Source organism: Nerophis ophidion, linkage group LG16 (assembly GCF_033978795.1).
Source record: "Nerophis ophidion isolate RoL-2023_Sa linkage group LG16, RoL_Noph_v1.0, whole genome shotgun sequence".
Classification (NCBI taxonomy): domain Eukaryota; kingdom Metazoa; phylum Chordata; class Actinopteri; order Syngnathiformes; family Syngnathidae; genus Nerophis; species Nerophis ophidion.
In genome coordinates, this window is record NC_084626.1 from 38,300,037 (window position 1) to 38,315,877 (window position 15,841).

Below are 15,841 nucleotides of genomic sequence, written 5' to 3' on the forward strand. Positions count from 1 at the left end.
ACTGTTATGGAAACATAAATGAATTTGCAAAGGAATTACTATCGACAATGATTAAAATTACCAAAATAAGGTCAATATTGTACATATTACATATTGTTGTTTTAGAGGGCTTTGAATCCCCACCAAAAAAAGACATGTGTGTTATTGTCTTGTATAGGGATTGTGAATGATAGGCAAAATTCTGAAATAAGTGCAGTTCCCCTTTAAATCCTCCAACAGTTATACAATTATAAAATGATGCAGCTGAATACATGATATGTATAATGTTTTTTATTTCTGACCATCCACACAGGACGGAGGATTTTTGTCTGACTGTGCAGCGTGAGCTCTGATCCTGCAGCTGTGTGTGGATCTGTCATTTTGCTCGTCGTTCTGACATGTGCTAAAAAAAAAAAGGAGTGTTGATAAATCACATAGCCTGTGCTAAATGATAATATTTGCATTTTCTCCTCCCAGTATTGTGGGCGTTTTGACAATCAGCATATATTTTGTCTAGTAATGAAGACAGAGAATTGCACGCCTGATTCTGCTCAGACGCAATACACTTGGGACATGTTTAGCAAATCAGCATTGCGTGTGGTATTAGGTTTGCACGTGTTTTAGTACACGCAAACATTTAGTAAACCAGGCCCTAAGTGTAGTTATACACAATAGACTGTTGAGTAAAATTTGTTTTTTTCTTCATATAACCATTTTAATCATATATATTTTTCAACATTTGAACAAAATGCATAATGTTAGCTAAAATAATGACAAACAGTAAGGTTGGTGTGAAATGTTCTTATTGATATATTCATGAAGCGCAGGTCTTGTTGTGAATTTAGTTTTTGAGATGCTTTTTAATAACCTTTGGAAAAGTGATTTGAAGACGACTTTAAAGATGCCTTATACTTCATATTTTAGTCAATTAAAATGTTGAAGAATTAAATCAAATAAAACTTTATTAAGTTTAGATCACTAAAACATGACTAAAATTAAAATTTATTTGTGTGAAAAGACTACGACTAAAACTGAAATAAAAACTGCTGTCAAAATTAACACTAATGTGTTTCCGTCCTGGCTGCTCAGCACAATATAGCCTGCTGGAAAAGGAGGACAACCAAACTCAGGACAACATACTGTATATGTAAAGCATACCAGGAGTGGGGTTTGTAGCCACAAGGACAACGGCCCATTGAAACTTAAAGGCCTACTGAAACCCACTACTACCGACCACGCAGTCTGATAGTTTATATATCAATGATGAAATATTAACATTGCAACACAGCCAATACGGCCTTTTTAGTTTACTAAATTGCAATTTTAAATTTCCCGTGAGTTCCTTGTTGAAAATGTCGCGGAATGATGACGCGTACGTGTGACGTCACTGACTGTCAGGAAATATTAGCAGCTGCACCACTCGCGGATAAAAGTCGTCTGCTTTAACCGCATAATTACAGAGTATTTTGGACATCTGTGTTGCTGAATCTTTTGCAATTTGTTCATTTAATAATGGAGACTATACAAAATAATGCTGTTGGTGGAAAGCGGTGTATTGCAGCTGTCTTTAGCACCGAGACACAGCCGATGTTTCTTTGTTTGTTGTGAAGCGGAGCGGTCAAGCGAACATGTTTTCTCTACGTCAACCAGCTTGTTTTTGGATGGGGAAATTGTGATATATATCTTACCGGTGAAATCATTGGATTATTCGTCGTCCTGCAGCAGCGGCAGCTGTGAGCTTGGCTCCTCTGCTTCTTTCTGAGACACTTTGTGTTCAACGCAGCCATCCGACCTCGAGGTATGTCTTTACAATCTTTAAAATCTCACTAAAACACTATTAAAACAATAAGCAGATAAGGGATCTTCCAGAATTATCCTAGTAAATGTGTCTAATTACATCTGAAACGCTCACACTGCCGCCGCCCGGAGCCGTCGCTTTTTTTTTCTTCTTCTATTCCTTCACTATCAATATCGTAATTTACGAATCTTTCATCCTCCCTCAAATTAATGGGGAAATTGTCGCTTTCTCGGTCCAAATTGCCCTTACTGTTTGTTGGTGGCTCCCATTAAAAACAATGTGAATATGTGTGGAGCCCTGCAACTCGTGACGTCAGGCGCACATACTTCCGGTAAAATCAGGGCTTTTCCATTAGCGACCAAAAGTTACAAACTTTATCGTGGATGTTCTCTACTGAATCCTTTCAGAAAAAATATGGCAATATCGCGAAATGATCAAGTATGACACATAGAATGGACCTCCTATCCCCGTTTAAATAAGAAAATCTCATTTCAGTAGGCCTTTAAGTCCAATATTTTAACCACTCAATTCACCTTACTTTATATGATGTCCAAAAGAGGGTAAAAAGCTGACGAGTGTAGAGTTAGATGACTTTGGAGACCTGCAGCATTAAAGGGGAACATTATCACCAAACCTATGCAAGCATCAATATATACCTTGATGTTGCAGAAAAAAGACCATGTCTTTTTTTAACCGATTTCCGAACTCTAAATGGGTGAATTTTGGCGAATTAAACGCCTTTTTGTTTATCGCTCTGGAGGGGATGACGTCAGAATGTGACGTCGCAGAGGTAATACAGCCGCCATTTTTATTTTCAACCCATTGTAAACATTGGGTCTCAGTTCTGTTTTTTTCCGTTTTTTCGACAATTTTTTGGAACCTTGGAGACATCATGCCTCGTCGGTGTGTTGTCGGAGGGTGTAACAACACTAACAGGGAGGGATTCAAGTTGCACCACTGGCAAGAAATCTGCCGCCAGACCCCCATTGAATTTGCCAGAGTGTCTGCACATTTTATCGGCGATGCTAAGACAGACATGGCACAGCGATGTACGGATAACCTGCAGATGCATTTGCAACGATTAAGTCAACGAAATCACAAAGGTGAGTTTTGTTGATGTTGTTGACTTATGTACTAATCAGACATACTGTATTTGGTCACGGCATGACTGCCAGCTAATCGATGCTAACATGCTACACTAATCGATGCTAACATGCTATTTACGCTAGCTGTATGTACATTTGAAACTAGATACCCACATTTAATGCGAAACAAACACTTACCAATCGACGGATTTAAGTTGCTCCAGTGTCACAAGATGCAAAAGTCCTGATCTTTTGGTCTGCACATTTTACCGCCGATGCTAATAAGGCAGCCATGTTATGGGCCACTTCATTAGGTACACCCAAGCTATGGCCGAATAGCGTCAATAGCTATTCGCTCAATAGCTTCAATTTCTTCTTCAATTTCGTTTTCGCTATCTGCCTCCATACTCCGACCATCTGTTTCAATACATGCGTTATCTGTTGAATCGCTTAAACTGCTGAAATCCGAGTCTGAATCCGAGCTAATGTCGCTATATCTTGCTGTGGTAACCGCCATGTTGTTTGTATTGGCAGCCTTGTATGACGTCACAGGGAAATGGATGGTCACATTGCAAATAGGGAAAATCAAGAACTTCAAAGCTTTTTTTAGGGATATTCCAGGAAATGTAAATTTTTGAAAAAATCTTCAAAAAATAAAACAAGCCACTATTGTTTTTAACCCTTTTGAAATTGTGATAATGTTCCCCTTTAACAGCTTTCAAAAGGACACAGTGCAGCTGCACCCTACTGTAAAATGCACACACCATTACAAATATAATAAATAAACACCTCTCTAACAGTGTCAATCAACACTGAGCATCATTATCTTTGTCAAGGCATACTTTATGAAACAGCTCTTGCATTTCATTAAATAAGACTGTACATTAACTGATTATATTTAAATTCACATATACCTTACCTGGTTCATGATTGATGTCTTCCTGCCCAGACGGCTTCCTGGGAAACGAAGGGTACTTCTCTTGCTGCCGTCATCAGACTCAGACTTGACAACCTTCTCACTGTCACCCTTCTCTTTCTCTTGCTCTTTCTGGCGCCATTTTTTCTTGCGATTGCGACGTTCCTTGGCACTCTTGGAGCTTAGTTTGGAAACTTCAGAGGAGCTGCGGGATAGATGACCCCCTCCTTCATCTTCCAATGCGACTTCTGATACGGTACCTGCTGACGTCACCATGGCGGCAGCCTGAGGAGAACAGAAGATTACGATGAGCACAAAGCACGAGACGATGTATCAGCACCAGGGCAGCTGCCCCCACCTGTGTCTCTTCCTGCTGCCTTTTGAGCTGCTCCAACATGGCTTTGAACTCAGCCTCCTTTTGCTCAGCCTCTTCAATGGTGGCCTGGTTCTGCTCCTCGTAGGCCATGGCCACCACAGCCAGGATGAGATTGACCAGATAGAAAGAGCCCACGAAGATGACCAGTACAAAGAAGATCATGTAGGTCTTTCCTGCCGCTCTCAACGTCTGACACAAAACAGACGCAGCAAAAAAAAAGATTGAGAACGTTAGGGTAAAAAAAATAAAATTTAATGTCCAGATAAATGGAAGCTGCTGCTTCATTACCAGCATGTAGAGATTTTCCCAGAAGTCTTGGGTCATGAGACGAAAAAGAGTAAGGAAGGCCCATCCAAAGCTATCAAAACTTGTGTAACCATAGTTGGGGTTCCTTCCGGCTTTCATGCATGTGAAACCCTCGGGGCAGCGTCTAAGACAGGCGCACAGGACATAGACAGCATTACCTTTACAGCACAGAAACCTGATGTGATACACATATAAATACTATATCATTCCTAAGTATGTACATTCCAGGGCCAAGTGCAGAAGACGGCCTCACTTGCCAAATCCACTTTGTGTTTAAATCATTTCACTAAATGGTATGGCATGTTCTAAACCAGGGGTCACCAACCTTTTTGAAACCAAGAGCTACTTCTTGGGTACTGATTAATGCGAAGGGCTACCAGTTTGATACACACTTAAATAAATTGCCAAAAATAGCCAATTTGCTCAATTTAACTTTAACTATATTTTATTATTAATAATTAATTGTATTTATCTTTGTGGAAACACTGATCATCTTAATGATTTCTCACAATAAATATATATAGAAACAGATAAATATCAATATGCAACACTTTATTTTTATACTTTCTCTAAGTGCACATTTTTCAAATTGAACATTTTCAAATGATCACTTCCAAGACAGTCTTGTGAAATCACAATATCCCATTTTCTACTAGCAAGCCACTAACATTTTTTAACAAATCATGAATTACAAATAACAGCTCATGTAAAATACAAAAGTCAACTGTCAAATCTTTAAATAAATCACATCACACTTTGAACTGAATATCAAATCTGTTAGTGGGAAGCCTGGCATTGCTGTTAACTAGTGTGTTGTACTCTGGTGTGTAACTTGACACTGCAACTCTGAGTGAGTCTTGCAGATGTGCATCAGTGAGGCGTGTTCTGTGTTTGTTCTTGATGAAGTTCATGTTCGAAAAGGCTGATTCACAAAGATAGGTTGAACCAAACAGGCTTGCAACCTTCATAGCTGCTGCGCATACACAAGCTGTACTTTTCTGTGTCAACAAGGCAAGGCACCAAAAGTTTGGTGCAGCTTGGTGAGCTTTAAATTTTAAATTGTCAGGAAAGAAGAGGAACGAATTTAAAAGGTAAAAGGCTATTTTTGTTTAAAAATCCTAAAATAATTTTTAAGGTTGTATTTTTTTCTCTAAAATTGTCTTTCTGAAAGTTATAAGAAGCAAAGTAGAAAAATAAATGAATTTATTTAAACAAGTGAAGACCGAGTCTTTAAAATATTTTCTTAGATTTTCAAATTCTATTTGAGTTTTGTCTCTCTTAGAATTAAAAATTTCGAGCAAAGTGAGACCAGCTTGCTAGTAAATAAATACAATTTAAAAAATAGAGGCAGCTCACTGGTAAGTGCTGCTATTTGAGCTATTTTTAGAACAGGCCAGCGGGCGACTCATCTGGTCCTTACGGGCCACCTGGTGCCCGCAGGCCCCGCATTGGTGACCCCTGCTCTAAATCTTAAACATTGAGTGTTCCCTCGTCACTCTGCGGTTCACTAACTATGGTCTAAGTGCATCTGGGAAATTAGACATTTGTAGAAAATGTATTAGATAGATAGATAGATAGATAGATAGATAAATAGATAGATAGATAGATAGATAGATAGATAGATAGATAGATAGATAGATAGATAGATAGATAGATAGATAGATAGATAGATAGATAGATAGATAGATAGATAGATAGATAGATAGATAGATAGACAGATAGACAGATAGAAAGCTAGTAGGGGTGTAACGGTACGTGTATTTGTATTGAATAGTTTCGGTACGGAGGTTTCCGTTCGGCACGCGGGCATACCGAACGAGTTTGGAAGCATAAGTCTTCACAAACTGCTCTGCTTTCTGCCTCTGTGGCTCTGTCTCAGCAGCAAGCATTTTCCCGCCCGCCCTACCATCTGATTGGTTACATACAAAGCCAATCAGCAGTGCTTATTCAGAGCGATGTAACAGCCAATCAGCAGTGTGTATTCAGACTTCAGAGCGATGTAGTCAATGGTTTAGCGTCGAGCAGAGATATTCGTTTAGCAGGGGAGCAGCGCACTTTACCCAAATTATACTAAACACTTCCCAGTCACAATTATTACAAACATCACTATGAGCCCGTTGACCTTCTAGACACTTAAACTGCAGCTCAGCTAGCTCACAGTATAGGCTTAAGGTGAGGGCTAATTAGCTTTTAGCGTAACGTTAGCTCATTTTGCTGTGTGTGCGTGTGAGTGTGTGTGTGTGTGTGTGTGAGTGAGTGAGTGTGAACGTGTGTGTGTGAGTGAGTGAGTGTGAACGTGTGTGTGTGCGTGCGTGTGCGTGTTTTAGGGGCAGCAAAGCCCTGTCTGTCTGTTATTTCATTGAACGCCATTGTGTTTAAGGATGAATAGTCTCTCCTATTGCAATTGTACTATTTTGTCAGCTATAGTTACATGAATCATTAGTAATGTAGCAGCCTAGTTTTGAATAACAGGGTCCCTGCTATCACATGTTGATAAAAATACAACATTTACATAATAAAAGTCAACTACAGGCTTCCCAAATGCTGTAATAAATTAAGCATGATGAGTTGATATTAAACAGTTTCAATGGAAACTGTTTAATGTTGCATTTTTTATATGTAGAAGAAAGTTTTTTTCATTTTATTTAATCAAAGCAACAACTTGAGGCAGTTTAATGTGGATTAACGTGGGCAGAATTATTATAGTGTTCCCAATGTTAAAAGGATAAAGCCATTGTTTACAAATTTGGTAAATAAATAACCCAAAAATGTATATTTTGTTGTTTTCTTACTGTACCGAAAATGAACCGAACCGTGACCTTTAAACCGAGGTACGTACCGAACCAAAATTGTTGTGTACCGTTACACCCCTAATAGATAGTACTTTATTTATTTCTTCAGGAGAGTTCCTGAATCCCATTCAAGATCAGACAAACATTACAGGGAGACAGAACAGGATCGCTGACGGGTCTGCCAACTTCCGGCGCCCCTTAGAAAAATTATTATAACATTTATTTGATATTACCAGCCGTCCATTCAGTAAAAAAGCTGCTTTGCCCACTTTACCTCATGCACAGCACAATTTGGCTAATGGCGGACCAATAACAGAGCACTGTGTTCTGTGTCTCAGCTTATTGACTCAGACTAGGGCGGTCAAAGTTGACGAGATAGTAAAGACTTTACTATAATTTTCTTAAACACATTTTTTTGACGCGCGATTAACGTGCACGCGTCCTGTCTGACCCTTGGTCCAATCCATAGCTTGGGAAAATGTAGCTGCATTCATTTACAGTTGAGTCACAAGCGGGGGAAAAAATAGCGAGCAGCAATGGCCGAAGAAAAGTGTACATTATAAGAAGCCCAAGTACACAGCCGTGGCTAGTCCTTCTTCCGATCGCCGTGTGACGTCATCACTAGAGCAAATGTCTGCTGGAGCACTTGCATTCAGAAGGCTGGAGCTTCATTTCCATCTTTAGATTACAGTTTACTGCATTGATAACCTAAAATGGACATTGTCACTGTGTTTTTAGTAACATAAAGCTCATAATCCTCCCACAATAAGCACAACTCTCTGTCTTGATATCCAGATTCTATAAATGCAAATGTACTTCCACAGAACTCAATTCATCAATCCTGTCTTGATCATATCAAAGATCAATGGCACAACCATCAATCAAGTCCAAAGGGAATTGTTGGAAGCAGAGCTTATTCGATCCTACCCCTGTTACTGTAACAATATTAGGCACCGTGCAAGTTCATAATTCCTCTGTATACTTGTTTCTTAAATTGGTTTGTATTAGTACAATGTTTTTAAGTTTTCCTTAGTACAATGTTTAGGTTCAGGTTTGTCAAAATATTCAGTAATTGTCATAATGTATCACACCACTCAGTATGATACATATTGTTAAATGGACACTGTTCTGATAATGAGCAGTATTATCTTTGTAAAGTAAATTTGTTTTTGCCCTTGTTTTATAGTTCATTAGGTTGCACATGCATACCCAATGTTATGTCTGGTTAATATTTAGAGATGAGCGTTGGGTGTGTAAAAAGACAAACTTACCCCGAGTCCGAACTATTTCCACATAAGAGCGCGTCTTCCTGACCAGGGTAAAAATAGAAGTTAGCTATGGGAAGAAAGATAGAGAGAAGGCCTTCATTAGTCACAGGCCAAGGACAAGCTGTGCGTGACCAAAAAGTAGAGCAAAACCTCCAAAGTCATACACAATAATATTTAGCAAATACATTTTTCCGAGGCTCAAACTCTTTCTATAAAAAATACATTTTAACAATCGTAGCTATCATACAATTGCAAAAATAAGTGAACACCTGAATAATACATGTAAACCTGGGGAAAAAGGCATGTGTTACTGTACCGACCATCTGGACCAGGGATCCCCAAAAGTTTTGACTCGGGGGCCAAAAGATTTGAATTTGAATCGCGATTCTCACGTTGTGCGATTCAGAATCAATTCTCTTTTTTTTTTAAATTGATTTTTTAAATTTATTTTATCAATCCAACAAAACAATACACAGAAATGCCGTAACAATGCAATCCAATTCCAAAACCAAACCTGACCCAGCAACACTCAGAACTGCAATAAACAGAGCAATTGAGAGGAGACACAAACACGACACAGAACAAACCAAAAGTAGTGAAACAAAAATGAATATTATTAACAAATGTATCAATATTAGTTATAATTTCAGCATAGCAGTGATTAAAAATTCCTCATTGATATTATCATTAGACATTTATAAAAAATTACAAAAAAGAACAATAGTGTCACAGTGGCTTACACTTGCATCACATCTCATAAGCTTGACAACACACTGTGTCCAATATTTTCACAAAGATAAAATAAGTCATATTTTTGGTTCGTTTAATAGTTAAAAGAAATGTACATTTTTGCAATCAGTTGATAAAACATTGTCCTTTACAATTATAAAAGCTTTTTTTTTTTTATATCTACTACTCTGCTTGCATGTCAGCAGACTGGGGTAGATCCTGCTGAAATCCTATGTATTGAATGAATACAGAATCGTTTTGAATCGGAAAATATAGTTTTTGAATTGAGAATCGCGTCAAATCGATATTGAATCGCATCGTGGGACACCAAAATATTCGCAGCCCTAATATATATAAATATATATATATATATATATATATATATATATATATATATATATATATAGAGAGAGAGAGAGAGAGAGAGAGAGAGAGAGAGAGCTGATGTAACGTTATCGATGGGAAAATGCATTTTTCGACAATATGATTTGCCTAAGTGGCTAGGAGACAAAGAGTAACAAGCGGTATAAAATGGATTAGAAAGAATATATTTCAAAAAAATAAAAAAATGAAATGGCGGGAGGGGAGCTGGAGCCTAGCTTAGCTACACTCGGGCGAAAGATTTCTTTCTTTTGTGCTTTTTTTAATGTTAATAGGGACACAATGTCAAGGCAGAAGTGTACTTTATCCTATTTTATAGACAGATGATGCTTTAAATAGTTGCGGCGGAGAGTGGGGGGGCGTCCTCCAGCCTCAAGTGACGTCACACTTTACACTTCCTTATTTTTACTTTGGAGTTTGCTTTGTTGAACATCAATAGTTCGAATAAATAAAAATGAATTAGACATTTTCCTGTGTATACTTAATTTATGAAGTAACACAATGGCTCACTGTCATTCATGATGTATTCATCCCAGTCAAAGCCCCTGGAGCCGTTGGGTAGGTACCGGTCGGTCATGTTGATTGGCCAGAAGACACACTTTTGGCGCAGGTTCCCCATAAAAAGCTGTAGACCAATCAGGGCAAAGACGCTGAGGCAGAAGACGGTCAGGATCATCACATCTGAGAGCTTCTTCACAGACTGGATCAGGGCACCCACAATGGTCTTTAGGCCTGATAACGTACAACGAGCGCACACACATGTACACATTCATAAAAACAAGCAAACTCACACATTCACACACATGGATAAATACAAATAAAATGCATAATCTCGTATAATTTACATTGAATTGTGTGTTAATTTTGCAATATTTACCGTACCAAGAATCTTTGTCAAATACAAAAAAGCTTGAAAGTGGTATCTCACTTTTTCTTCTTTACAAACTTCTTGTTGATGTCATTACAATACAACCTCAGAGAAAAAGGATGTTATTTATCTCTCTTTGCTTGCACAAGGATACAAATGTTTTTGATTAAGAAAAGACCATTAAGTATGTTTGTTAATTTATTAATGCCATTTAGCGCTGCAGCTATTTTTGTATTTTGTCACAGAGATCTGGCCCTGTGGAAATTATGTGCATCACTAATTATTAGTTACACTCATTAAACGATTATTTAAAGCAAAATAATATAAATCAAAGCTTTTTTTCCAATCTAATTAATCAATTTAAATGTTGCAGCCCTACTGCCATTAAGACATTAAGGGCCTGATCTACAAAGATCCAAATAACACGTGCTAAACTATAAATTTGTGCGTACTATGAGTAGTCATGCCGTGCGGGATCTACTAAAAATGTGTGTATAATTGATAAGTGCAAAAGTGGTGCAAACCGCCCTATTTAAATGACGATTTTGCATGTATTACCGCCTATATGTGCCCATTGAAACTCTCTTTTCCCTCCACATTCTTGTTATTGTGCTCGCCAACCTGCGTGAAATTTTGTTACCATGCAGCACACACTACTTTTTTTACTCCTTATGTCATCTAGCTGCTATAGTTATAAAATTATATTGCTGAATAGACAGTATGTCTGTATTATTTTTTATTAATGACAGTTTAAATTTGTTGACACACACTTAAGACTGATTATTAAGACTATATTATTATTATTATTATAAAGATGAAGATTCTTGATCTGTCCAGCTGTCTATCCAGCATGATCCCCCGTTTTCTCTGCCTGTTTGCGCACATATATTAGACCTGATAAATAAAGACTGAAAATAGCGCCCGCAAAACAGTTTTAGTCTTGAAAAAAAATCACATTGCGTGTGCTGAGTGATTATTTTTGCATCTTCTTATCCCGTTCTGATGATCAGCATATATTCTGCATATTCCAGGAATGTCAACACCTTTTGAGAAAAAAAAGAGGAACACTGAGAAAAAATGGAGGAAAAGTATTGCCACGCAGACCCCCAAAAGAAAAATTTAAAAAACCAAGACGACATTTCCCGCAATTGGGTGCATTTCATCTACCAACTTGTTTTGGCAGTCTTTTTGACACTTACATATCCCATTTAACGGCATACCACATAATTTTTTGTTTTGTTTGGCAGATAATTTACTAACATTATTATCATTAAAATGTAATGTAAAGTTGTATGACATACTTGCAAAAATCTCAGAAAACGTTATCGATTCGGAAACTCTATTCTATAGCCACGCCACCTCAAGTAATATACTTGCGGTGTTGTGACTTGTGTTTACATCCGTCAAGTCAAAAATATACCTTCTTGCTGGCTACTAGTAAATACTCTAGAACTAAAACTGGTTCAGAACTAACAGTGTACGGATTGTAGTCATTCAAATATGCTTAGCAGCAAAGTGGACAGCCGGAAACGTTGTGGATCGGAGTGAATGGAGGCGACAAGTAAGCTAAGCGAGCTTGTTTTATGCACTCTTGATCGTCTCCCCGTCCTGCAACTCAGTACGGCGTTTAGACAAGAGGAACAGCGAGTACCTGCGGGTGTGGCGAGCGTTGTTTAGATCATAGTTTTATTGATATTGCATTAAAAACACACAGAAGTAATATTTTTACGCAAAAAATAATGTTTAAAAATGCAGATTTCCATTACATATGAGCCAATATAAATGTTAAGCATGTATCAACTTCTATAGTCACTAAATGACGTGCTACTGTACTGCATGGCGATAAAACAGTGCAATGAAATCATTGAGTAAAGTTGTGAAAGCAGCGTGAAGTTCTGTAACAGATTTAGCATCGAAAGTGGAATTTTCCGATTTCTTACCATAACTAATGTATATAGAAATGTAGCCTGCAGGTGCATAGTTTTGAGGACTTAATATATCGTAATATATCTTCTGCAGGGGTGACCGCATATGGCATATGGTCCTGCTTCACAGCTAAGGTATACATCCTCGATTTTTCTGTCTTTCAGTTTAAAAAAATATAACAAAATAAGTAAATACAGTGGGGCAAAAAAGTATTTAGTCAGCCACCGATTGTGTAAGTTCTCCCACTTAAAATGATGACACAGGTCTGTAATTTTCATCATCGGTACACTTCAACTGTGAGAGACAGAATGTGGGGAAAAAATCCAGGAATTCACTTTGTAGGAATTTTAAATAATTTATTTGTAAATTATGGTGGAAAATAAGTATTTGGTCACTTCAAACAAAGAAGATCTCTGGCTCTCACAGACCTGTAACTTCTTTAAGAAGCTCTTCTGTCCTCCACTCGTTACCTGTATTAATGGAACCAGTTTGAACTTGTTAACTGTATAAAAGACACCTGTCCACAGCCTCAAACAGTCAGACTCCAAACTCCACTATGGCCAAGACCAAAGAGCTGTCGAAGGACACCAGGACAAGAATTGTAGACCTGCACCAGACTGGGAAGAATGAATCTACAATAGGCAAGCAGCTTGGTGTGAAAAAATCAACTGTGGGAGCAATTATCAGAAAATGGAAGACATACAAGACCACTGATAATCTCTCTCGATTTGGGGCTCCACGCAAGATCTCATCCCGTGGGGTCAAAATGATCATGAGAACGGTGAGCAAAAATCCCAGAACCACATGGGGGGACCTGGTGAATGACCTGCAGAGAGCTGGGACCAAAGTAACAAAGGTTACCATCAGTAACACACTACGCCGACAGGGAATCAAATCCTGGAGAGCCAGATGTGTCCCCCTGCTTAAGCCAGTGCATGTCCAGGCCCGTCTGAAGTTTACCAGCGAGCACATGGGAGAATGTCATGTGGTCAGATGAAACCAAAATAGAACTTTTTGGTATAAACTCAACTCGTCGTGTTTGGAGGAAGAAGAATACTGAGTTGTATCCCAAGAACACCACACCTACTGTGAAGCATGGGGGTGGAAACATCATGCTTTGGGGCTGTTTTTCTGCTGAGGGGACAGGACGATTGATCCATGTTAAGGAAAGAATGAATGGGGCCATGTATCGTGAGATTTTGAGCCAAAACCTCCTTCCATCAGTGAGAGCTTTGAATGGTTGACCAAATACTTATTTTCCACCATAATTTACAAATAAATGCTTTAAAATTCATACAATGTAAATTCCTGGATTTTTTTCACATTCTGTCTTTCACAGTTGAAGTGTACCAATGATGAAAATTACAGACCTCTGTCATCATTATAAGTGGGAGAACTTGCACAATCAGTGGCTGACTAAATACTTTTTTGCCCCACTGTACCTACCTACTTTCCAAATACCAAAAAACAATAGTTCTGCCCACTACTCCAATACAGAGGACCATCAAAACTACGATGGTTGGGGCAATTCCGCATTTTTGAAATGACAGTTCCGATGAAGATGTTCACGGTCAAAAATACGCACTAACATTAAGGTGTTTCCTGGACCATCATTCCATCATTGATTATGATATCCATGTAACGCATGTAAATAAAACCTCAAACAAAGTATTATGACAAAGAAAGAAAATATTTTATTCTATTGTGCAATAGACATGTGATGTAGGTTTATCGAAACTGTACCTTGAGAAATGAGAAACCTTGATACTGTATTTCTATTTATCTCACTTTTTTGTCAAATAAAATAAACGTTTTAAAGGATGTGCAAAGCAACTTCAGTATATAACCAACATATCGAACGTGGTATTTTTTAATTTTTTGCCCTAGGTTTTTTTTGTAATATTGAGAATTGTATTTTCAATGTAATTCATTCAGCATTTTTGAAATGACAGTTCTGATGAAAATGTTCACGATCAAAAATACGCACTAACATTAAGGTGTTTCCTGGACCATCATTCCACCATTGATTATGATATCTATGTAACGCATGTAAATAAAACCTCAAACAAAGTATTATGACAAAGAAAGAAAATATTTTATTCTATTGTGCAATAGACATGTGATGTAGGTTTATCGAAACTGTACCTTGAGAAATGAGAAACCATGATACTGTATTTCTATTTATCTCACTTTTTTGGCAAACAAAATACACGTTTTAAAGGATCTGCAAATGCACATATCAAACGTGGTATTTTAAATTTTTTACCTTAGGATTTTTTTTTTAATATTGAGAATTGTATTTTCAATGTAATCTCTAGTATATTATTAAACCTACATTTTTGATTTATAAATGTTTTCATCTTATACATCTAATGTACATATTCAACATATTCAGCACAGTTAAAACACAACAAAAGACTAAAATCACAGCAGCTAAATGGAATGTTTCCATCAGAAAAAACCTTGAATATCATTTTTTATTTCCCTTATGTAAAGCATTCTACATGAGAGAGTGCAAATATTGATCTGGAAGAGGAATTTCACAATTCTCCTTTCTGATCACCTTAGGGAACTAAGGTCGCGCATAATTCCCATACAAAAGAAATCAAGTAAGAACTAAAGGATCATATGAATTTGGATTAAATATGTAAATTTAATGTCTAAAATGACAGTCATTATTGGAAATCGACTAAATGGCTGAAAGGCCAATTGCAAATGAATCAGTGTTTCACGTTTTAGGAAACATCCCCAAATAGCTGCAGTTCAAATATTAGCCTCCATTCAACAAATCACATCAGGGGCACAAAGCAGGAGGTGGAGACGAGAAAGAGATGAGAGGCGAAGAAGAGCAATGAGAGGTGCCATGCAGGTCATTTAAACGCCAAGGCTGAAGATGCTCACTGTGTATCACCTGTCTGTAAAACTCCCATTAGGACCATTGCTCCCACTAAAAAACTATTTCCAACCCAACATGCAAAGTGTTTATAGTGTGTGGTGTGTGTGTGTGTGTGTGTGTGTGTGTGTGTGTGTGTGTGTGTGTGTGTGTGTGTGTGTGTGTGTGCGCGCACATTATGTGCAAGGATGTGTGTGGGTTTTTTTTTTCGTGGGGTCTTGTGTTTAATGAATCTTGGACAAATTACACTTTAATAACTACAAAAGAATTCATTAGTTCCCCTTAAAGCCAAACTTGTAAAAAGCATGTGTCTCCAAGCATCATGCAGCACTGATCTGCAGTCAGTTTAGGCTTGGCAGTCTTAAGAAGTGACTTTGGTAAACATCTCGAGATATTATCAACTGCACCTAAAATAACATTAAAAAAAAAAAAGAACACAAACATATTTCAACCTGTCACAACAAGCTGACCAGTGGTGTAGCGTGGGGGCGAGCAATGTTGCTACAGTAGCCTTAACAGCTTTG

At 37.8% G+C, this 15,841-nt stretch overlaps 1 protein-coding gene across 6 annotated transcripts in view; it reads right to left on the minus strand.

Moving 5' to 3' along the window:
• The window catches only part of scn8ab (sodium channel, voltage gated, type VIII, alpha subunit b), a 150,792-nt gene that overhangs the window by 52,073 nt on the left and 82,878 nt on the right, over nucleotides 1-15,841 (minus strand). For all 6 annotated transcript variants that reach the window (XM_061875160.1, XM_061875162.1, XM_061875163.1 and 3 more), the window contains exons 7-11: nucleotides 10,141-10,362; nucleotides 8,524-8,587; nucleotides 4,443-4,584; nucleotides 4,137-4,343; nucleotides 3,782-4,063 (exon numbers count right to left, since the gene is read on the minus strand). In XM_061875160.1, coding sequence (XP_061731144.1) covers nucleotides 3,782-4,063; nucleotides 4,137-4,343; nucleotides 4,443-4,584; nucleotides 8,524-8,587; nucleotides 10,141-10,362 — 917 coding nt within the window. The remainder of the gene's footprint in view (nucleotides 1-3,781; nucleotides 4,064-4,136; nucleotides 4,344-4,442; nucleotides 4,585-8,523; nucleotides 8,588-10,140; nucleotides 10,363-15,841) is intronic.